The 25,399-nt window shown below is 32.8% G+C and overlaps 3 protein-coding genes across 6 annotated transcripts; 2 read left to right on the top strand and 1 right to left on the bottom strand.

Annotated features, from left to right (window-relative positions):
• The first annotated feature begins 779 nt into the window (after positions 1–779).
• Positions 780–7,755, top strand: LOC114421054. Its single transcript, XM_028386823.1, has 4 exons — positions 780–1,302; positions 1,716–1,868; positions 6,405–6,476; positions 6,683–7,755. Exons 1-4 carry the CDS (start codon positions 1,171–1,173, stop codon positions 7,349–7,351), a joined length of 1,026 nt encoding a protein of 341 aa, XP_028242624.1. The 5' UTR covers positions 780–1,170; the 3' UTR covers positions 7,352–7,755.
• Positions 7,756–10,941: 3,186 nt separating this feature from the next.
• Positions 10,942–17,199, top strand: LOC114423107 (uncharacterized AAA domain-containing protein C16E9.10c-like). Of its 4 annotated transcripts, none has more exons than XM_028389730.1 (17): positions 10,943–11,055; positions 11,168–11,387; positions 11,712–11,833; positions 11,956–12,044; positions 12,144–12,179; positions 12,341–12,434; positions 12,784–12,826; positions 12,918–13,018; positions 13,453–13,517; positions 13,645–14,141; positions 14,211–14,298; positions 14,397–14,537; positions 14,787–15,355; positions 15,592–15,730; positions 15,849–15,917; positions 16,353–16,529; positions 16,660–17,199. In XM_028389730.1, exons 2-17 carry the CDS (start codon positions 11,170–11,172, stop codon positions 16,771–16,773), a joined length of 2,562 nt encoding a protein of 853 aa, XP_028245531.1. In that variant the 5' UTR covers positions 10,943–11,055; positions 11,168–11,169; the 3' UTR covers positions 16,774–17,199. The 4 variants fall into 4 exon arrangements, with proteins under 4 accessions (XP_028245532.1, XP_028245530.1, XP_028245531.1 ...); XM_028389732.1 differs by having other exon boundaries at positions 10,944–11,055; positions 11,219–11,387; XM_028389731.1 differs by having other exon boundaries at positions 10,942–11,387; positions 14,400–14,537.
• A 4,272-nt stretch (positions 17,200–21,471) lies between these two features.
• Positions 21,472–23,592, bottom strand: LOC114421053 (reticulon-like protein B2). The gene is made up of 5 exons (XM_028386822.1): positions 23,163–23,592; positions 22,521–22,701; positions 22,289–22,430; positions 22,019–22,088; positions 21,472–21,909 (listed from the first exon to the last, which is right to left on the bottom strand). The coding sequence occupies exons 1-5, from the start codon at positions 23,362–23,364 to the stop codon at positions 21,740–21,742; spliced, it is 765 nt and encodes a 254-aa protein (XP_028242623.1). The 5' UTR covers positions 23,365–23,592; the 3' UTR covers positions 21,472–21,739.
• Between the last annotated feature and the right edge of the window lie 1,807 nt (positions 23,593–25,399).

Below are 25,399 nucleotides of genomic sequence, written 5' to 3'. Positions count from 1 at the left end.
ATTTTAAATTAAGATAGTTAGATTATTTTCAGGTGTGTAATTTAATTAAGTAATATTTTTATTCCTTTTAAATACCATTAAGTAATATATTTATTATTTTATATAAATAAGGTAATTTATTATAATTTATTTCAAAATTTTAAATTTATTATTATTTTTATATATTTTTTAAAAATTAAAAAATGTCAAGGATCTAAAAGTAATAAAAAATTGCCAAGAACCAAAACCACAAGGCGCCATAATTGTAGGATATTAAAATATATTTAAGCCTAAATATAATAAAAATAAGATTTAATGATAATTTTGATCCTCTAATTTAATTTTAATTTAATTTAGTCCTCCTATTATTAAAAGATTCAATTCAATTAGGTTTTATAATTTTTAAAAATATTTAATAAGGTTTTTATTACTTTTAAAAGTTACGATTAAATTCCTTTTTAGTTCAATTCGATCCATTATAAATCAAATTCAATCTTATTTTTCAAAATTTTCAGAGCAAATAAAAAAATAGACAAGTCCAGATAATTTTTTTAAAAAGGATCTAGTTGAATCTTTTAAAAGTGAAAAGAACAAATTGAATTATTTTTAAAAAATTAGACAACTTAATTCAACCTTTTAATAATAAAATCCCCAAATTAAATTTTAAAAATAAATTTAAGGATTAAATAGACCTAAAAATAATTGAATAAAAGAAATTCCATAACGCAAAAACTAATTCCACTGTTTAGCTATATATAGTAATTATTTTTTCGATAAAAACATCTAGGGTGGTAGAAAGACATTGATAAACACCTACCCACAGGTCTGGTGGCTCTGTACACCGTTAACTCAACCCATTGTAATTTAATATTCGTCAGTTATTCCCATTGGCTATTGTTGCTAGATGCTGGTGACCAAGTTTCTTCGTAATTTTTTCTCGGTCAGAATTGAACACCACAGCGACAAGGCTTCAACGTTGGGGTTATAATAACCTTAACCTTGGTCGCTGTCTTTCTCTCTCTGTGGATGGAACAAACTAGAAGTGGCAAGAGAAGCTTCAAATCACATTCATCTACCCTACCTTAACCATAACCAAATCCCAAATATTAACCCCCCCTTTTTTTAATGTTGATGTAAGGAACTAATTTGAAGGGTGGTGGTGATTAGGTTATTAGCCCTTAGGGTTTATAAATGTTGAGTACCTCTTCTTATTCTGTCTTCACCCGTTCCTTTCTCCCCAATCCAATTAAGGGTATCCCCCGACCAGCTACACTTCGACCTTTTCCTGGGATCTTGGAATCTCATGCCAAGTCTCCAAAGAACGTAAGCACTATCTGATACATATCTTATTTCTTTTCGCTTGTCTCCTTTTATTTATGTTTCTGTTATTTGTCATTGGAAATCTCTGTTATGAATTATTTATTTATTTATTTTTAAGTGTCGAGCCGAGAAGGGTTGGAAAAGTTCTTACTTTTATCCCCAAATGAACCTGAGAATCTGAGACCTCTTAATTCATTGTTTTGTGGAGGGTTTAAACTCTTGAGCTAAAAGTCAATGACTTTAAATGACTCAAGTGGGAAGTTTCAGATTAAGTTCTTAATTGCTTAATGTGTAGTGGAAGTGGAGGCTGATGAGTATTTTTGTGGTACACACATATATAAACATATACCTGGAGTAATTGGCTGCACCATTTTTGCATTGCTGTTTTCATTTTTTTTATTTGGTTTTCCTTGCAGAGATTGAGTATTTTGTGCTTTAGGCACGACCATCATTCTCCAGAAACACCCCAACCTGAAGTTATCGAGCACTATCTTCATGAGGAATTGGTGCAATCTGAATTCAATGACTCCAGTGTCACCAAAAGAGACTGGAAATCAACCATTCAGAAGGTCACATGTCTATTGTTTACTCTTATAACAAATGGTTTTCCATTTCCTATGTGGATGTGTTGTGTAGTGTGGTGTGGCTATTTAAAGATTGGTAGTCTTATTAATGAATATGTTTGCTATTGAAATTGAAATCTGCACTTGTGAGCCCTACCATCAAGTTTCATGGTGATGGCATGTCAAGCAAAATTCACTCACACTAACTTATTTATAATGGTTTACATTAAATTTTGTTTCTTCACTCATACATGTTCTAAGATTGCGAGAGTGATTATTTGGTATGGTCTGCAGTAAAGAGAAATTACTCAATGTTATATTCTGCATCCCTAGTGATAGATTGTAGTTTGCACATGCTAAATGTGCTTAATATATACGAATATGAGGGTTACTATAACACCCTGGCGAATCACATTAGAAAGAGAGGAATCCAGAGGCTATCCAGTTGAGGATATAACTTAAATGAATTAATTGATACTACCTATTTTGAGAAGTTTCACGAAAAACGTGTGAGTGAAGACAAAACATGCTAAAAAGTTTTGTGTTGGTTTGTGGGGACAGTCTATCCTAAGAGTAGTCTAGCGTCAGAGCTGACTGTCGGTGTCTTGAAAAGGACTACCTATAGAGAGTTTTGACCAGTGAGGAGTTGAGTGAAGTACTATCGTGTGAAGTGTCATTAAAGTGAGAGCTGTCAAGAAGTCGACAATCAAGGACATTACAAATAATATCAAAGCAAATCTCTCCTAGTACGGTGTGGTTCGATGATAAATTAGGCGGAAACTTGTGGGCATGTAACACCCTGATGAATCACACCAAAAAGAGAGATCCAGAGACTATATAAGTATGAGACTGTACAATTGAGAATGATTTAAAAGAATTAATTGGTATTACCTATATTTATAAGATGCATCTACTTTTCGGTAACCCATTATTTAAGAACTCCACAGTTTAACGTGGTTGACTTGGAGCAATCATGAGATGAGTGACCTTCTGGAAAGTTTCACGGAAAACGTGTGAGGACAAAAATGTTGAAAAATCTCGTGTTGGTTTGTGGGGACAGTCATTGATCCTAAGAATAGTCAAGTGATGTCAGAACTGGTTGTCGATGTCTCGTGAAGAACTATCTACGGAGGGTTTTGACAAAGAGTTGAGTGAAGTGCTATTGTGTAAAGTGTCATAGTGTGAGAGCTGTCAAGAAGTCAACAATCAAGGACATTATAGTTACCCTTATTCCGTTGGAGACTTAAAAATAATAAACAAACTCTTTACAACTTAATTTCTTGAGAGACAACTCTTTGTGCATGTATAGTTATGTACATGAACAACTACAATCTTAACCTGTGATTCCAAGGATTACAACTAGATTGAAATAAAGGAAAATAATCTTATATGTAGTAAGTGTTTAACTTTAGGAAGCTAATGATATTTAATTAAACAATATTCAATATTACCCCTGAAGCTAGAGCATATAAATAATATGTATCAATCTTGTTGGTTGTTACATACAAACTATACCCAAGACCCCCAAAGACATTTGGTGATAATGTTCACTAGTTACATACAAACTTTATGCAAGATCACCATGTAAGAAGACAATTTTGATATCATTTTGATGAAATGGCCAATGGCTGTTGTGGAAAGGAAAAGATGCTGGCCTAAAATTTTAGTGTGCCCTTTAGCAGCTAGGCAACGTTTTTTGGTCTGTCTTGCTCCATACCCTACTTTAACTGTAAACTTGTAATAGCCCATAGAAAATTTTCCAAGTGGCAGTGGAACAACTTCTCAAATACCATTTGCGTGTAATGCAGATGTGTATTCTATCATGCCTTGCCACCATTCTGGATGAGAGAAAGCTTCTAATATTTTTGAGATAGACATGGACACTGGAAAAATGAGAATTAAAGGCATAACTGGAAGGAGACAAGCAATGATAAATAAAAAAATTATAAATAGGATTTAGATTGTGAAAGGAATGAGTACCCTTTTAAGTAGTGATGATATGAGGAGATATACTATCCTTTGGAGCAAGATCTCATGAAGGGGTAGTAGTCAGTTGTGATCTGGGCCATGTCCTTGCCAAGTATCCATGTGATGGCACTGGTGATAGATTTGAAAGGGCTAATCTGTAAAAGCATGAGTGGCAGTTGAAGTAATGCTTAAATTAAGGGATAGATAAGTGATTGGAGGGGAAACAATAGCAGTGGCCATGAAAAAAGAAGATTTTTCTTGGAAAGTAACATCTACTGACAAGAAAATGGTCAAGTAACATCTTCTTGGAATCTAATTCTAATGCATCCCAAGAAGGCATACTTAATAGATTAAGTTCATAACTTGTCTATGCCTTTTGTATGATCATGAGCAAATAAAGTATAACCTAATAGGCATAATTAAATTGTGTATGGATTTTAAACAAAAAAGACTTGAAAACAATTCATATCTATCTTTCATTAAATATAGCCCAGTATGCAAGAATAGTCATCGATAAAGGTAACAAAACTGTTGAAATCCTACATTGACTATAAATAGAGCCAAAGTAGAGCTTATAAAGGCCTGACAATCCTCACCTTATGAACTAACTTTTGAGATTGAGTTATACCCAACCCAAATTTATGATGTTACTAGAGTGTATCATAGATTTGATATTAGGCTGCCTTTGACTGTCCAAAAATAACCTGGCCCCATATAGGCCACAACTTTTCTAGTACAACATACAATATAAAAAATCACTCCTACAATTTTCAAGGTCCAGGTGTCCAATCCTATGTGTGAGGAGGATGTGTTGAGATCCCATCCCACATCAATTATAGATATGCCACAGTAGATATTATAAAGGCTTGGACAATCCTCACTTCATGAGCTAGCTGCTGAGGTTGAGTTAACCTGGTTCAAATTCAAGAAAAACAATCAACCTTGTGTCAACTGCTTAGCTACGTTGGGAGTAAGACCGTGAAGGACATAAAATCAATCTTGGGTATGGCCCACTCAGTTGCAATTTGTGTAGCTGGGTCATGAGGTGTGATTACCACAACCCTGATCACTTTCCTGTCTCAAACAAAAGGGATAAAGAAAGGAGGACTTGGATGCTTACACAGCCATATTGAACATTGCTTTGCTCAAGAGAGGAACCTGATTGTAGAATTGAGGCAAAGACATCTTCAATAGAAGAATCAGGGGAGGTACCCAAAATTTGTTGCCAAAAGCATTCAAGTTCTGTTGTAAGAGCTGGTTGCAAAAAACAGTTTTAGTAATTTCATGATATCTAATCTAATGCATTTCATTCTAGTGTCAATCATCCTTTGGCCCTCAATCTAACCTTAAGGACTCTGAAGGCTGAAGTAGGTTTGGTCCACAGTTTAGTTCTTTCTATCTATTGAAAGAAATACTTTCTATCATCAGGTATCTGTATTTTAGCAAGTCTGTTAACAGACTGTCAATCAAGAGCCATTTAGTCAATCTGAGGAAGTGACTGAGTTGAAAATATGTGATGGATGATATATTAAGTATTAACTATTAGGTGAATATCTACTTAATTGGATTACTGGTAGATTATAAATGAAATGATGATATATATGGAGGTAAGAGCACTTTACAGAGAATCTGAGTGTGGATTTTAGGGTCAGAATAGTGACTTTTTGAGCACTGTGACTGGTGCATGCATTACCTGGATTATTATTATTATTTTTATTTTAAGGGAAAATTGAAGGAAGAATGAATTAGGATTTTGATGTGGTGAATCTGTCACGATGTCTGATAGGGCTGAAGATGAGCAGAAAAGATACCTACGAATTACAGTGTTTGGTTGCATCTCACACCCAAGAAATTGTAGTTTTCTGCTTATAATACATAAAAATGATCAGTCTATTGTAAGAAAGCATCAACACTGTTTACATAGACCTCAAACTTTCTCTGCTAGAAATGGGAGTAAACCCAAATCCCGTAGACTCTAACTAAACCCATACGGAAAACATTAACAATGAAACAAAAGTAACAGCAGCTGAACCCAGAAGACTCGGGGAATACGAAAATTGCTAGATTACCTTCACGATTGAAACTGTTAAATAAATACCCCTAAATGGTAACCCTCTTGTAAAGTCTAAGGTGATGAAATAATTCAGTTAGCACTTGGCACCATTTGACCATTGTTAAATGGCGGTGCAATGACATGATGGATTTATTGCAACCGCCATAGGCAATTTGTGAAGGGAAGCCCGCTATGGTGGCGCAATAGGCCACAATATCATGTGTATATGGCGGAATTTTGGCCTTCCGCCATTGATAACATTGTTTAGCCCTAAATTTGAAACTGAACTAGAAATTTTAATGATTTTATCTGTAAACTTATGCTTTCTTGATTTTAGTGCATCTAAATCTTATTTATCAGTTAAAATATATGAAGCTTTTCTTTGCACGTTGAAACATCAAACATGCATCACTGCAATGGGCGACAGAGTATTATGCCCGTATTGTTAATGAAATAAAAAATTGTATTTTAAGTATTATCTTGTGTCAATCTGTTTACCTAAATACATTATTTCTCTTCAGGCTGCAAATGAAGTCTTTAAAGTAATTGGTTATCGATGGGTTGTGCCATGGAATGCAATGACTATATTACAAGTAAGTGTTTCCCAAACTACAAACAAGATGTGACTGAATAAATTCTCTTTTATATATCAATCTCTCAGATAAAAATTTATGGTACATGTGATGTGAGAGGAATGGAGAGAATTATCATTGACCCAATTGAGTAGAAGTAAAGTTAAAATTCTAAACAGTAAACAGTCAACACATGGTTGTAAACTGTGCAACATTATATGATGCAGGTTATGCTTCTTTGGACGACGGCATTTTGGTTTATAGGATCTTGGATGATCCCTTTTGCTGCCCATATAACTGGCTTTAGCAAGGAATCTTTGACATTTAGAGGGCAGGCATTATTCAGCCTTGTTACTGATGTAACTGAAGGACTTGCTGGAGTTGCGATTCTTCTTCGCTGTCTTTCTCGATTTCGCCCCCTTCCACCTGACTGGTTCGAGTTTAGCCTGAAAGGGAATTGGCAATTAGATGTCATAATGGGATGTCTCATGTTTCCGCTCGTCAATCGGCTCTCACAGTTCAACCTGGACCTCCTACCCCTTTTGCCCTCCACACCCGTCACCCTTTCAAGTGTTGAACAATCAATAAGGGCGAGGGATCCTGTGGCAATGCTATTGTATGCAACAGTAGTGTCAGTCTGTGCTCCAGTGTGGGAGGAGATAGTTTTCCGTGGCTTTCTGCTCCCTTCCCTCACCAAATACATGCCAGTGTGGTGTGCAATACTGGTAAGTTCAATCGCCTTTGCTCTTGCACATTTTAACATACAGAGGATGCTTCCCCTTATATTTCTTGGGATGGTGATGGGTGTGATATATACACGGTCAAGGAATTTACTGCCATCAATGCTGTTGCATAGTCTTTGGAATGGCTTCGTCTTCTTAGATTTGATGAAATAGCTTCTCAAACGTTGTGATTCTCTTGTAAGCAGAGTCCAATGTGTAGGTAGAATTGCAGGCACTAGCATGCGGGTTTATGCTTTGGATAAGCATTTTCAGAAGTAAAATGCATATGCATATAGAACAGTACGTACATCGTTAAGGTACGCTGATCAAGTGTATTTGCAAGGAAGGAGTAACATGAGCTGATGCAATCTTATAATTGTACATTATGAAAAACAGTGCCCCTCATTTGTCCATATATGCTATGAATACGTAGTATAATTTGAGTTACTCCCCCCTTCCTTTTTACTGTAAACATTCATTTTGGGTAACATGATGCTGAAGGACTTTTGTATTATATATTCTGAATGAACTCATCCTTTAAGGCTAATCTAAAAATAAACGTGAAGTTATTGACGGGATTTTCCGAACACTGCAGAAGATTTGCTTTTTATGGTCACTAAGTTATAGTCACTAGTCCTTATAATTGAATTATTTTATAAAGAAAAAGTGCATAATGAGACTTCTAAGGAAAAATAGTGTCTTCGAAGATGCTAGATTTGTTAGGGATACGAAAAGCAAAATGAAATGAATATTTGTTATAATTGTTGGAATGGTATAAAGTACAAAAAAAAAAAGCATAATCAAATTTATTTTATTTCATCTAATATCTCTATCTTTGTTTTTAAATAAATGACGTCAATGATCAAATACACCAATTTCTATTCATATATGTTTATTTGATTTAGAAGTTAATAATAATTTAAATTTTTTATTTCCTTCATCCAGTTCTCCCTGTTATCATCATGTCATCATTAGTATTTTTTTATTTTTATATAGAAGTAGTGACGGCTATGATGATAGTAGAGTTGAATTAAACAAAAAGTTGAGACCAATTAAATAAAAATAAATGGATAAAATTTAACGTCAAAATTTAATTACATTTGATTATATATATATATATATATATATATATATATATATATATATATATATATATATATATATATATATATATATATATATATATATATATAATATGATAAATAAGAGAGAAAATTTCGAATGAAACACACTGAGAAGTTTTTTTATAAATGTTAATCTATTTAAATGTAGATTTATTTGGTCCAATTCATTTAACTCATAGTTTAAATGAACTTGGTTCATAGGTTAACGAGTTAGCCAGCAAATTAATTATTTTTTAAAATATTATTTATTATTTTGTAATTTTATTGATGAATTTGAATAATTGATATCTAGTGTTTGATTAGTATACATTGACCTCTTAGTGTTTGAATATTTATAAGTCATGTTAGATATCGATTCTGTTTTGCTTTATTTAATGTTTGAGTGACGTTGATAAAATTTTCTTTTGGATTTGATTATTTCTTTAATTCATATTTCAATTTTTAAAATTTTTATATTATTTATATTATTGTGCCCAAAAACCAATCCATTAACTCACAGTTCTAGTGATTTGAACCTAAATTAATTAAAAATGAGAGCCATTTAATAAGTGAATTAACTGGGCCTGGTCCATTTAAATGCGGACCAAAACAAATTGGGTTAAATAAATTAAACTGACTCATATATGCAACTATGTTAACAATCACAAAAGAATTATTATAATTACAATAAATAATAATATAAAGAGTCTTTCTAATTCTACGTAAAAGATAATATTATGATATCTTATTTTTATGTGAGGATGTTATGTTATTTAGTAGTAATAATATAATGTTTTTCTTTCTGCTTTCCTTAGTAATTGATAGGCAAGAAATGCTTTCTGTTGCAGTCATGCTGCTACTTTCCATGTCACGTGCAATACAGAGATCAGAAGTGATGTATCTTATCTGCACAGAAAGCATGTACCAAGCCACCAACCAAAGTACGTAGTGGATCATTTTTGGCGCAAGTTGTATTTTTGTTTGTGCCACTGCCACTTTAGTAGTATACTCTGATATACATACATAGGTAACTGTGCCCGTGCTGAACACTTTTCCATGCCACAAGTTACAATGAACACTTCTGCACTTCTGCTATTTCACGATGGCTTCATGCATTTTCCTCCGATCCAACTTGCGCAATTGGGCTATGTACTGTATAGCACAATTTAAATAATGACATTTTTAATTCTTTAATGTTTACCGTTTTTGTAAAAGGTGCTTACTGACTACTGAACACATGAATCATATGCAGTTGTTTTAGTTTAATTGGCAATTCTAAATTCGAATTTTTAGTAATACTCCTGTACGTTTAGAAAGAAAGTTTTAACACCCACAATAATTGTATTTAAGGATTTTAACTCAAACAGAAAAGTGTTCATATTCATATTTACCTACCTAAAGACTAGAGTAGTACTAGTAAGTATTTATCTAGTTTATATGACTCTGATCCCGATCTGCTGCTGAGTGCAAAGTTCCGCGCGCACGAGCGTATACGTGAGGTGAGGGCATTTGCGTTTACCTTTCTAAAAGAATACGTTATATATGTGCTTATCTATAACTATTATTCTATAATTATTATAAGAAAAGAATAATGTTATTTGGTGTTCACTTTTTTAATTAATGAATATTTTTATCCTAAAAAATAATAAACATTTAATTTCAGTTATATTTACATCAATTACATATTTAATGTTTTCAGTCCAGACAGGAAGTGTATATTTTTGCCCTAATTATCATAATGATATACAGGTGAATGCAACTGTTTGTTTTCCACATTATATATATATATATATATATATATATATATATATATATATATATATATATATATATATATATATATAATCATCGTATTGCTCAAAAGATTCAAAACAAACAAAATATAGTACTTGCTAAAAGAAAAGAGTCAAATTAAAACATCGAAACATGTATATGTTCAGAGGCTAGTATTTGAATACCAGAAAAATTTTGACTTGTTTCTAACACAAAAGTTGTGTTCGCCTAGCTAGAAAATGTTTGATATAGTTCTTTAAAACTTGATGATGTTAATATTTGACTATATTTATTAATCTATTAATAACAAACATTTTGACAGAAATAAAATTATTCAAATATCTGGGAAAATTTTCTAAACAGTAAAACATTTATATCATTGATCATCAATTTTAATTACTAAAACTGAAAAGTACAATTAAAAAAGTAAAAATTATAAATAAATCATATATGTTTTGATATAATAATTTTTTTATATTAATATTCAATCACAAAATTATCAACTTTTATAATAACTATATTAATTAAAAATCACGCTTATTAAACTTTGGAGATATTTTCAAGCTAAAACACTTGCATGTATATACGGCAATTTTGTATTCTAATTACCAAAAATAAGGATTTTTTTTAGTCATAAAAAATATCACCATTTTGCTTTCATTTTATTTTTAACTTTTTGATATTTATCAAACTACTATTTTAAGATTTTAAAAGATGTACATGATGAAGAAAGGAAAGAGGAATGTGTATATCCAAAGCAGAAATAATAAACAAAACTGTGCAACCGCCTAATAAACCGCCAAAACATGGACACGTAACACAGTGCACAACATGAGTCACCCACCAATGCTCCTCTTTAAAACCTCAACTCTTCCAAAGACATGGCCGCATCACAAACGATCAACACTGCATCATATATATCAGTTTTTATTGCACCCTCGCCCCATCATATATTACACTTACACTACATACATAGTTAACACCACCAATAACAGAAAGTTTGTAAGTGTTTGTGACAGAGAGAGTTCTTCCTCTTTCTCTTTCTGTCTTACTGTAAAAGTTTCAGTTTTCTTTTTCTTTTCTTCTTCTTAAGAACTTTATTACTTGCTCATAGTGATGGAACAGAAAAGCATTCTGATATCGGCTTTGGGTGTTGGGGTGGGAGTGGGAGTGGGGATTGGATTGGCCTCTGGACAAAGCGTTGGAAAATGGGGAGCCAACACTTTCTCCTCGAACGCTATTACTGCTGAGAAGATGGAGCAGGAAATGCTCAGACAAGTTGTTGACGGAAGAGAAAGCAACGCCACTTTTGATAAATTCCCTTATTACCTCAGGCATAACACAAAATAACCTTTACTCCTTAATTTGTTTTCTCTTATAATAATTCCTAATGTTTTTTGGATGCAAACCAGCATGGTCTTATTTTATACTTAATCTTTAATTTGGTAGATCAATTGACAATTGATAAGAACTAAGAGATTTGTGGCATGCATAAATATTTGATTTGCGTGATTTTCTCTCTATCTGACATGACTGTCACAAATGGTTTATTAGATACTGATCTGTTCAATGAAGGCTTGATTTGACCATATATCTGAAGTGGTCACTATATATTATAATTTATAAATTTAATATTCGTTGCCTATATTTGATAACAGTGAGCAAACACGGGTTTTGCTGACAAGTGCGGCTTATGTCCATTTAAAGCATGCTGAGGTTTCTAAGTATACACGTAATCTTGCTCCTGCAAGCCGGACTATTCTGCTTTCAGGGCCAGCAGGTTAATTACTTAATTGGAATCTGCTGTTTTCTATTGATAAGGGATTTGATATTCTTTGATGTTTTTATTGTTACTGTTAAGCTAACTATATCTCACACACCTCCCTTTTCATGTCTTAAAAGAACTTTACCAACAGATGCTTGCCAAGGCTTTAGCTCATTACTTTGAGGCCAAGTTGCTTCTGTTAGATTTAACTGACTTTTCATTGAAGGTGAGTGAGTGTAAGAAGTTATAATTCATATATAACTTGTTTATACTTTCTTCAGTTAGTTTACTTATGTACTTAATGGTTGGCTTGCTATTTGTGCAGATTCAGAGTAAATATGGTTTTTCCAACATGGAATCTGTAAGCTATTCCTTGTTTATCTTTTATTGCTTTTACTAGTGTGTTCTATCATCAGTATCCTGTCTAGAATACTGCTGCTTACCAACATAGATAAATTGATTGTTCTTTCTTGACCTAAAGTTTAGCTGCATGTTTTCTTTTTCCTTTGTTTCTTATTTTAGTCTTTCAGAAGATCCACTTCAGAGACTACTTTGGAGCGGCTATCTGATCTATTTGGGTCATTTTCAATCTTTTCACAAAGGGAGGAACCTAAAGGTACACAGATTGATCAGCATCTTCTGACCCTTGGCAAAGATAATCAACCAAAAGTTTTGTCAATCTCTAATACAAGGCTTTTCAGCCTTGTTTTGGTTTCAAGAATAAGTTTTAGTTTATATGTGGAGAAAAGTAGTGATAATGGTAACTTTAATTGATTAAAAGATACTCAGAAGATTAAATTGGGTATGGTTATGCAAATAGCTTTAAATGTTGTGTTTCATGTTTGCTAAGTATAATGGTTAGTGGTTCATCCATTCTCTACATTGGGACACTAGTCCTTAGTTGACAATGTATTAAAAGGAAGTGCCCACAAAAACTACATCACTGATCAGGTGTATTTTTGCAGGCAAAATGAACAGGCCTAGCAGTGGAGTGGACCTCCAATCAATGTAAGTAGAGTAGATGAACTATGTTCTGACTGTGAGAACAAATACAAATTTGCCTTCCAGTTTATTTTATATTATTGCTTTTGTTTTGCAGGGGGGCTGAAGCATCTTGTAATCCTCCAATACTCCGTAGGAATGCTTCTTCCTCTTCAAATATTAGTGGCCTTGCTTCGCAAACCTATCCTACAAATTCAGGTAACTTGAAGAAACTCTATCTACAAAGATAAATGATTATTACTGTTGATTTTTCATTTACATGTTTACACTCTGCTGGAGATTTATTTTTAAGTAGAGACCTAATCATGAAATGCTACAAATGCCAGAAGGCAGAAGCATTAATTTAAGAAAATGACAAAACTGAAGAGGGATACATTTTCATCATGTTTTCTTGAATCGGCTTCAGAACCAAACACGTTGTTTAGTTAATTTATATATAAATCAAATTCATGCTTTCTAATTTGGAGTCTCAATCAGTATCTTTTAGAATTGCTTTTATATCTTAGATGCAAACAAAATCTTTTAGAGTGAGAACTTTTACAATGTACAGTAAAATTATTTTCAGATTCCTTCTGTTAATGCTCTCTCTCTTTCTCTCTCATGATTTCTATTATCTTCTAATCTCCCTTCAGTTCCTCTGAAGCGCACAACCAGCTGGTCTTTTGACGAAAAGCTTCTTATACAGTCTCTCTATAAGGTAATACTACTATTGATTTCGTGGACATTTTGGCATCATTTTGTTATCAAAATTGAACAAGGCTTTAAGCTTTAGATCACATTCCTCCACAAAGGCATTGATTTGATAAGTGGAATTTCACTTGCAGGTTCTGGCTTTTGTGTCAAAAACCTATCCCATTGTGCTATATTTGCGGGATGTTGATAGGCTGTTATATAAATCACAAAGGATATATAACTTGTTCCAAAAAATGTTGAAGAAACTATCTGGACCAGTTTTGATTCTTGGTTCTCGAGTTATAGATTCTGGTAATGACTATGAAGAGGTGGATGAGAAAATTAATTCGCTCTTCCCATACAACATAGAAATCAGGCCACCAGAAGATGAATCGCATCTTGTCAGCTGGAAGTCTCAATTGGAAGAGGATTTGAAGATGATACAAGTTCAGGATAACAAAAACCATATCATGGAAGTGCTTGCAGCCAATGATCTTGATTGTGATGACCTGGATTCCATTTGTGTCTCAGACACAATGGTTCTCAGTAACTATATAGAAGAGATTATTGTGTCAGCAATTTCGTATCATTTGATGAAAAACAAAGACACTGAATACAGAAATGGGAAGCTCGTTATTTCTTCCAATAGGTGAGACTTAAAACATTAATTGCATGAACTATCAAAATTTGGTGAATGACTTTATCATTTGTGAAACAGTTTGTCCCATGCATTGAATATATTCCACAAGGGGAAATCCAGTAGAAGAGATACATCAAAATTGGAAGATCAAGCTGTAAAATCTGAGGTTTGCACTACTTGTCATGTCTGTACATCGAATTGAGAATGATACCTACCAGGTACTGATATGCTTTAAATGCTCTCTCTCTCTTTCTTCATGGACAGAAGCAAATAGAGGAGGGAACTGCTATGAAACCAGAAGCAAAGTCTGAAAATGCCGCTCCTGTAAAAAAGGCTGAAGCAGAAACATTAAGTTCAGTGGGAAAGACAGATGGTGAAAAATCAGTTCCTGCACCCAAAGCCGCTGTAAGCCTTCATCAAATTTTCTTGTGTAACAATATTACAAGAGTATATGTGAGAGGCCTATTCAGAGATAACAATCTCTCCCTTTATGGCCTCATCTCTAAGCTTAATGTATCTTTGTGCTATGCATTGGTGAAATGTTTACTTCATATCTTAGGATCTAGAAACACCCTTTCTATTCTGCTGGCTATCACTTATTATCTATTCTGTAAATTTCATGTCAAACTTTTTCACTCAATTATTCACTTTCAGGAAGTTCCTCCTGATAATGAGTTTGAGAAGCGAATAAGGCCCGAGGTAATACTAGCAAATGAGATTGATGTCACATTCTCTGATATTGGTGCCTTAGATGAGACCAAAGAATCCCTTCAAGAACTAGTAATGCTTCCTCTTAGAAGGCCAGACCTTTTCACTGGAGGCCTTCTAAAGCCTTGTAGAGGAATATTGCTGTTTGGACCTCCTGGAACTGGGAAGACAATGCTGGCAAAGGCCATTGCAAAGGAGGCCGGAGCAAGTTTCATCAATGTGTCCATGTCTACCATCACTTCTAAGTGGTTTGGTGAAGATGAGAAGAATGTTCGCGCTTTATTCACACTTGCAGCCAAGGTCTCCCCAACTATAATATTCGTGGATGAGGTTGATAGCATGCTTGGGCAACGGACCAGAGTTGGGGAACATGAAGCCATGAGGAAAATAAAGAATGAATTTATGACCCATTGGGATGGACTTTTGACAAAGCAAGGGGAGCGGATCCTTGTTCTTGCTGCAACCAATAGGCCTTTCGACTTGGATGAAGCTATTATTAGGCGATTTGAAAGAAGGTACCTCTACTAGTTCTTGACTTTAAATCCATCCTTCATCTTGTCACTACATTTCTACTTTCTCCATATATGCTGATGGTATTAGTACTTCCTCTTGTGAGTTTATGTTAAAGGAGGGCAACACGATAGGCAATGATTGCATACATAGCTATCTATGATGTATGTGTATGACAATCTGAATACCTTGAAGTTGAGTTATTTATTTGTCATTTAAATCTATTTTAATTTTAATGCAGGATTATGGTAGGACTACCATCTGTGGAGAACAGGGAAAAGATTTTGAGGACTCTTTTGGCAAAAGAAAAGGTGGACAACGAACTTGAGTTTAAGGAACTTGCAACTATGACAGAAGGATATACTGGAAGTGATCTAAAGGTTGCTGCTATTCTTTTATATTGTTCACATTGGATATAACACTATCGTGTAACAAGTGCTTTTTGTTTTCCGTGCTTTTAATTATATCATTTATTCATTGTCAACCTGTCCATCGTAGAACTTGTGCACAACTGCTGCTTATCGGCCTGTTAGAGAGCTAATTCAGCAAGAGAGGATAAAGAGTCTGGTAAGTGGCAATTGTATAATTTATTTTGAGTTTAATGGCGATGCACTCATCATTCAATCACAAATCACAGTTAACATAACTCTTTAAGATAATGGCGATGCCCTCATCATTCAATCACAAATCACTCATCATTCAATCACAATTTATTTTGAGTTTAACGGCAATGCACTCATCATTCAATCACAAATCCCAGTTAATATAACTCTTAAGATAATGGCGATGCACTCATCATTCAATCACAAATCACAGTTAATATAACTCTTAAGATAAGTTTGTTCAAGTCAACAAACTTATCATAAACGGTGTTTTTTGATTGGATGACAGTGTTTACACTAGTAGGTAATGTAAACACTTTCTTATATTAATCCTACCGATTATGTGTTCATCATGCTAACCTCCTAATGCTGTTTTTTATTTTTCCTTCTTGGGGGGCAGGATAAAAAGCAGAAAGCTTCCAGGGGACAGAATAAAGATGTCCAAGAAAGTCGAGGACAATCCGTAGTAGGAAATACTCAAGATGCTCTAGATGAAGAAGAGGAAGTTAAACAGGAAAGAGTTATTATTACCCTTAGGCCATTGAATATGCAGGATTTCAAAGAGGCCAAAAATCAGGTAACACCCACCATAACAAATAAAGAAATATTATTTTCATAGGAGTTTTTGTTAACATCAACCTTAGTGCTAATTTTAAGCCACTAAAAGTGAAAGTCCTTTATTAAGAAAGAAAGCATCATCTCTGCAGGTTGCTGCAAGCTTTGCAGCTGAAGGGGCTGGAATGGGTGAGTTGAAACAGTGGAACGATTTGTACGGAGAAGGCGGTTCAAGGAAGCAGCAGCAGTTGTCTTACTTCCTGTGAATTTTACTGAGGATTTCAATGAAACTGTGTGGGAACATTTTCGTGGCTACACCATTTTTCAATGATAGTGTGGGGAAACATTTTCCACTGAATAGGCACCTATCAAGCAATATCTCTATATTTTCCAAGAATATCTTGATACTTTTTCATTCATTCCCTTAAAGCTTAGGAACTAAGCTATATACCTATGGTATTTTGCCCAATATGCTACGAATATGACTAGTTACTATGGTATGCTGTCCTATAATATGGTGTTTTAACAGCTTTGTCTGTCACAAAGCAAAAAGTAGGGTTATTTATTAGCACTATATACGTTGTATTGGTGTTTATTGTAGACTTGTAATGTATGCAGTATCCTTGAAATAAGAGATGCGATTCAATGTAACAGACCTTCAATCTTGATGATAAAGTACATTATTTTATTGACCGCAAATCGCAATATGCATGTAGTGCAATTTATGTAACTTTTAATTGGACAGTGGGGATGCGATTAAGGGCATGTTAGTTTGTTATGACAGTCCCTGTTGTTATTGGTTTTGCTTCTTCTACTTCTCTTCCTTTTTCTTGGAAAGTTAAATTTTCGTTTCACACTTTTACATTTCTATAAAAATTATCCTTTCTATATAACATTAGCATTTCAAGAGTCCATTAACAATTTGATTCTGAAAAGCAAGACTTGGTTGACTTTACAAACAGGCTTTACAGGAAGTACAGAAAATACAATCGAGACAAATAAGCCATCAAAATCAGTTTAAGGAAAAAAAAGATTCAACTACTGGGAAAGGAAGGATTATGGTGCCCCTACTCATTATAAAAAACAGCTGTAGAACAATTGTCTCAGGTTAAAGTGAAAATAAAGGAAATGTATTAATAATAATAGAAAGAACTATGACAGGGCTAAAGACATGTCCAGCCACTAATATGTGTAAAGTGAAACCGTGAATTGCGAAAAAACATACCACATAACCTCTTGCTTTAAAGCATACACTGAAGTTACTTTTCGTCCTTATTATTGTATTTTAAGTTACTTTTCATCCTTATTATTGTATTTTAAGTAGTGCACTTCAAATTTTACAAAGCAGTTAACAAGAGACAAGAATGGAATTAGTACCAAAGCCTGATCATAAACAAATCAGACATAGTGGTTTATCAAATTCACATTGAAACATGGCTGTTAATGAATGCAAGTATGCAGTTTTGGATAAAAGCTAGTAATTATTTATTTCTTCTAATAACTAACAAACATTAGTAGATTTTTATTCGTGAGCATACTATTGTTAACAAATTATCATTTTTCGATAATAAGAAATTTAATATGCAGTTGCAAGTAAATAAAATGAAAGAATAGCTGTAGATCTCAAACCTATCAGGAAAGGTAGCAATTTGCAAATATTCTTTCTGCAATGTCCAGTGGAGTGCTATCTGAAGAAGCTGCAATAGTGCAATGCAACATCATAAATAATTATTAGCAAAATGGATAAGAATATTAAGTTAAAAATTATAAATTATTAAAGGGAAGTTTATACTAGTTGTGCATATAACAAAGATATATAACTTTTGACAATAAGCATGGGGGGACTGGATTCATATCAAATACGTGTGCAGATTCTCAATTTGTTCTTTATACTTAAAAAGTTATTATATTGTTCGTGCATACTGAGACTTGTAATTATCTATTAACAATTTTCACATCCACAGAGAAATTAAGTTCAGATTCCTTTGAAATATGAGTTTTTTTTCTAACCAACTAAAATAACTTTGTTGGTTACACATTCTTAATTTTATCTCTCTCTATATAAAAGCATTCTTAATTTAGTCTTTTTGTTTGTTATATATTCTTAATTTGATTCTTATCGCCAAAATCAAATTAAGAATGCACTATACGTAAAATAAAAAATTAAACAGCTTACTAATATTAAGAATGCACATATTAGTTAGTTTATTTGTAGTAAAAAAAATTCAACCTACTATTTATTATTTACATAAATAAAAAAAGTAAGTAAAAAATTAATTGTTAACACAATTTTTAATAATTTTGAATAAAATATTACATTGATGATAAAATTAAATGGACTTTTCTGTTAGACATTGAATGATTCATTATTGGATGATCTAGACATCTCTCACGATTTTAATGAAAATAAAGATATAAATTTATGTTAATCAATTCATTGCATGTAAGTCAACAGGTTTGATAATTAAAAACAACCATGGAAGAGACCTATTCACTATTAGATAACTCAACAAGTGGAATAAGCATTTATTTGAACTATCAATTTATTCCACTTTGTATGATTTTGTTTAAAAGGAACATATTTATGAAATTATCCTTTATTTCCATTTATGTGTTTAACGGTCATATTGGGTTATGAATGATGCATATGAAAACTTATGATTCTATCAAATAGAAACGCACACTGTTCGCTTAGTTCTGGAAACAAAAGTCAATTTGCACAATGATCATAATATTCAAAAAGTTCATCCTTTGTTGTATACATAGTATTAGTGAGAGATAAGAATCTAATTGTAAATCTTCTCGCTGAGTATGGTAAAGAATCTCTAATTCTATATCAAACTTTTGCTTGTGAAAGCTAAGTTAATGACAAAATAATACTTGAGTATTTTTAGATTCAGAGAAAGTCTAAAGGTTGTGTCAGAAGTGGCAGGAAAGAATACTTGTTATAATCAAGATTTATTAGTGGAACCCTTTACTCATTGACAAAGGAGAACTGGACATAGTTCAAGTTGAGTGAAGTAGTATAAAAAAAATGTTCTTAATGCTTTTTATTAACTTATAAAGTATTTCATTGTCCATTACTATCACACCTTGCACATAAGATTTTTTAGCGGAAGACAAAGCTTTACATGTCATTGGATGATAATCCACCTCTTGTCACCTAACGAAGGTTATATATTTTAAAAAGTTTTATATTTTAACTAACACACTATAACATCCTTCATTTTGAAAAAAGTTTTATATTTTAACTAACACACTATTCAATTCCCCTTTTAGTGTGATTTGTTGTATTTCATTTTCTTGTTTATATATGTTTTTATCATTTCTTTCAAATGTTAACTAAATTACAAAGCTGTCATATTATACACACGAAAATTATTTATTTATATTAGTATTACATTTATACTTCTTTTTCAAGACTAATTTTCTATTAAGATATATTTAGTTTTTCTATTTTAAAATGTTCTATAAATTAATTTTAAAATGTTCTATTTAAGTTTTCTAGTAATATAAAATACATTATTTTTTTCAAATACACTATTACATTATTTATTTATATATTTATTACATTAATACTTATTCTTAAATAAATTTTTCTTATATTTTTTTCCTAGGTTAGAGAGACAGATGTTTCCCAACCCATTACATGAGAGATTATTTCAGCTCGCGGTACATGACTATCATTCAATGACCCAAGGAAATTTTACACACGGGAAGTCAATACAAATTCTCTCACTAAATAGATTGTTCCCACCGGTATGAACGCCTTCAAGTTTTCTTATATCATTATATATATGATTTTTTTTTCCTAAAATATTTTGTAAACTATTTTTTTAAGAAAATCATAATTAAATAACAAAACTGTCATATCATATAAGAAAAAAAATTATATATTTGTATAAATAATACATTAATAGCATTGATTAAATACTAAATTATATTTATGCTACTATATATGTTTTAAGTTTTTCTTTTTTAGAATATGCTTTATAAACTAAAATTTTAAAACTGTAATTCAATAACAACTGTATTATTCTATAGTCTCTTACAGTTTTACTATCTACCGAAAAAATATTTATTTACATATTTATATCAATAATATACTATTATGTTAACATTATATGCTACATTGATACTTGTATATAAAATACGGCTAAAGCGAATTTGGATGTCCACACAGAATCATTCTAGAACAATCAATTTGTTATTTTAGTCTAGCGGCAGCTGCTCAAGGCTCAAGCTCTTGTCACGTGTCATGTATAAATTACGAATAAGAAAAATCCTTAACCACGCTTGATAACTAGAAAAATATTATAAAAGCAAAACCTAAAAAAAATCAAAAAATTTCATATTCGTTGCATAGCAAGTATGTGCATTAAATTACGGATACAGATATAACAGTCATTGATGAAAATTACCTCCACAAATTATATGGTTTATTAGGTTAGTTACTAGAATGTGCATTGCCTTGCCAAATGAGCAATTAATTTTCATTTTTTTCACCACCAAGCCCGATGCGGCAAGAGTGTACATACACAGCTTAGGTCTCTTTCAGAGAAGATTACCATACTTGCTCCTCAAATTCCAGTCAACACTATAAAATTTGTGTTTTTTGTTGAAGTGACTTCGGTTAATTAGTTTGCCAAAATTTGCCTCAATGTCTTGAAAATGCTATCCATTTTAAATTTGCATAGATTTATGATCAGAACAGGTGACGACTTCAAACGAAGTGAACTCTGGCTTCAGGTGGGGTGGTTAATGTTATAACAAGGAAATAGAAAATATCTCTGTAAACTGAATCCATTTATTTAATGGGGGATAGGATGAAATGCCTTCAGGTAATTTTTGGGGAAAAATGATTTGTGCCTTGTTATGTTAGAACAAGGGCAGGCACAGGATGGGGCAACCTGTCAAACAGCTTCGAGATTACAAAAGTAGGAAAACATAATTACCACCACGACTTCTACGAAAGCATTCAAATGCAGAGTATGTATTCATGATGTAAATACAACACAATAACAAGTCATCCATAAGCATATAGGATTTCTGAGAGGTACATGTAAAGCCAGAAGAAAAATATACAAGATACTCTTCATCCACAATGTCTAGTAAAAGGACCCTAAAAAAATAAAATATGACATGATAGGGTTTTAACTGATGATGAATCTAAATTTAACAGGACATTCATGAAACCCCACTAAAACATATTTGTCAGAATCTAGTGCCACTTCAATCTTTCTTTTTATCTTTCAAAGGTCCTCTGGGTATCTTGCTCAACACCTTCGCATCAAACACTGCATATTGCTTCTTAATCTCGGCAATTGCCTTCCCACCAAAAGAGTCTACATGATCTTCATATTTCTCATAAAGCACAGGCACAGTGTGCAGCAAAACAAAAGCTGTTTCACGAAAACATAGAAATACATTACATCGCAGTATATAAAATTCAAGTTAATATTAGAACCTCCATGGCAGTAAATGTCAAATGATAAAGAAACACTTCATTACCTATGTAGAACAGGGTCAAGAAGTTGGCCCAGCTACCCAAAATAGAGAAAACCCATAATCCAGCAATCACCTAAATAATACAAAACAGAAACCACATTTAATAACAAAGAAGTTGGAAATCAGCACAACAATTTGCTGCATTGTAGGACAAATAAATTATTATCGTCTCCCCCTACTCACTAGCAGAAATTGCCGTGTTATTATTCATTGGTCATAAAGCCAATAGATTCCAAGCGGGAAAGAGCAAAATATAAAAGGAAAACAACATACTGATAAGAACTTCTTGAGATCCCTTCCAGATGCAATATCCCTTAACAACGCAAAAGCCCGGTTGATCTCAACTCTAAGAGCAGAGGCAAATTCTAAAACAGGTTTCTCTGGAATGTGCACTTGTGGGATCTTTGGTGGACTCCTAATTAAAATCAAAACAAGCAATTTAATCAGCCAACAGAATAGACCGAACATCTGAGAACCAAATCAAATTACACTATAAAGACTTTACTTGTTGATGAAAGTGGATGCATTGGACCACAAGAACAACACCGCAAGACCAAGGATCAGGAAGTGGCAAACCAAGGTGAGGAGGTGGTACTCAAGCAATTCAAACAGAACCCATATAGCGGTCGCAACTCCGAGTGTCGATGCAGATATCTTCTTGTTTCTCCAGAGAAAAACGTCGGCCGCTGATGCATAACAAAAAAACTCAGTCAAAAGCATAAACACACAAAAAAGGAAAATGAAAATTTAACCAACACAACATAAAATTAAATCCATCGATTATCACAAGCTAGGGGTACCTGTATTAGTTGAGAAAATATTGGTGAAAAATAACACAACTGGGAGTACAGAGGATTGCAGATCTAAAACCTAAATGTTATCCCAGTCCCTCTGAATTTTAATTGTCAAAATCGTACTTAAAAACAAAGAATAGAGAAACAAGAAAAACGATCGGAACAAACAAGATCTCACTTGAACCTCATAAACCCTAGACCCACTATAACCAAACACAAAAGAGCAATTCAGAAGTAAAGTAACCAAAAAGAAAGAAAAGTACACAGATTGTTAGCATAAATTAGTGAGACAAAACACGAATTGAAAGAAATAAAGAATAAAAAAAAAAACCCAATAAAAGGCAATCGCATACGTTTTCCGCCGCCAAGAACATGGTGAATGGGCTTTTCTCTGCCGAAAAGCCTGAAAACCTTTGACTTCAAGGAGTCAGAAGCGCTGGTTTTCTCGTTGTCGGAATCCGACGAAGATGACGAATCGTGGTCGTGGATCTTCCCAGAAATCTTCTCCAACAAGGACTCACCCTTCACTTCCTCGTGTTCGTGATGCTCCGCCATGTCTAAGAAATCGCCGATCAATGGAAGCGTCTAGAAAGAATAAGAAACTCCCCTTTTTCACAAAGAGTGTGAGTGTAATGTGTTAAAGCAAAAGTAACAACAAACCCTCACTCTCATTTTCCTTCTCTAAATAGCGTGGGTGATTATCATCGATGCATCTCGCCCGTTCGATTAGTGACCCGAATTGAAAAGTGTGATCCGACCCGATATGCGTCTCGTACACCCTCGCTTCGCAAGCGCCAAGGGACCCAAGCCGTTAAGAAACTTAATTTAAATTAAATGACATGAATTTGGACGCGTGGCAGCACCTCCGTCACCGCTGCTTCAAAGTCTCACACGCGCTTCAACAAACAAAATATCGCCTCATTGCAGCACACAGATCTGCGACACGTTGGACTTTTTTTCGTGTGGGGACCCTCATTACTAAATTCCCGACTCCAATACATTTTATTAAATAATATACATATATATATATATATGGAATTTTGAATGTACAAAATTAAAATGTAGTAAACAACTTAGCTCCTAAGAAAATTGGAGTGTGGTGAATTTGACTAAAATACCCAGCCCGGTCCATAATCCAAAGGCTTGTGGCCATTTTACTTAAATAGACAAATAGCAGAATCTTCGCGGGGGCATGAGAAGCAAAAGTGGGACCCGTATGGGGGATACGTGTCCCACATTGACGTGGATACTCCGGGATTGGGCCACTTATTGCTGAAATTAACAAGAAATTGCATGTATAGTTATAGACCAGTGATGACCTCATATGTTGATGTTATAGACTTATAGCTGAAGGAAAAGTCCTACATATTACATACAGATCCATCATGTTTTTTCTTGGACTGTTACTGACCGCAAAAAATCAATCAACTTGGAGTAAAGATTTTAATTTAATACCTAATATTGTTCTTTTCTTTGCATGATCATTAATTAAGGAATAAATGAAAATGAATAGCATTTAGCCTTTTATTACTTAACCACCCGTTTAATTTAACTTGATCCGTGGGTTCTTTTTCTCTCCCTTTCCTGAATTTAAAGTATTCTTTTGTTTTTTTTTAACACAACCTTTATAACTATATTTATTTTTATTTTATCACTTTTTATCATATTACTTATTATATTTATTTATTTTTAATTTTTTTCTTTTTATTTTACTCTCCTTTTATCTTGAGACTTGTTCAAGAGCAAGAGTACTAAAGTTCAACTTTTAGGTTGATCAACAAAAAATTTATTTGCTTTTAATTTTTACAAAAGAAAAAGTTATATTTATTATTTATTAATAAAATAACCAAATTTATAATTCTTTTTTTTTAAATAATAAAATCTTTTTTTAAATTTTATTTTAAATCTCACTAGTTATTATATTATCTTATTCCAATACATTTCAGGGTGTATTTATATTATTCCTTCTAAACATAATCGTAATCCATTTTAATTTGCTTATATGAATTTTCTTTTTCATTAACATGTCAGACCCATGAAACCGAAATTACTAACTAATCATGCTCAGGAAAATTGATGTGAAGTTGCAATATCACCATTTCCTGGATTGCTTTAAGCTGAATTGTCAAACAATTAAAGGGAACCATATGCGCCAAATAAAATTCACACACATGGGATCACTGATTTTAATACCTAACACTATAAATAAAGTTTATGTAGGATCATATTTTAGTTTCACTACAATAAAACCTTGTTCGTTAAATAATTTTAAATTTATGACATTTGTTCAAATATGTATTGGTGTATTTTATTAAATTATCTTAAATCTATATTTTACAATTACATGCATATACAATATGTGTGAGTACATACACATATTGATAAATTTGATAAATTCACATATTTGAAAAGTAAATAAGACAAACTTAAAACTTAGACAAATATAAATTAGTATAAATTAAATTGAATTGAATGATATTAATAATTTAGATTTTAAAACAAAATCAAGTAAATAGTATTATGAAAAATATTAATTAAATTAAATCAAATTAAGTTTTCTAATTTAATTGACTCAACTTGCTAGCTCAAC

This window comes from Glycine soja, chromosome 8 (assembly GCF_004193775.1).
Source record: "Glycine soja cultivar W05 chromosome 8, ASM419377v2, whole genome shotgun sequence".
NCBI lineage: Eukaryota > Viridiplantae > Streptophyta > Magnoliopsida > Fabales > Fabaceae > Glycine > Glycine soja.
Note: the sequence above shows the minus strand (reverse complement) of the source record. Positions and strands in the feature narration are given on the sequence as shown.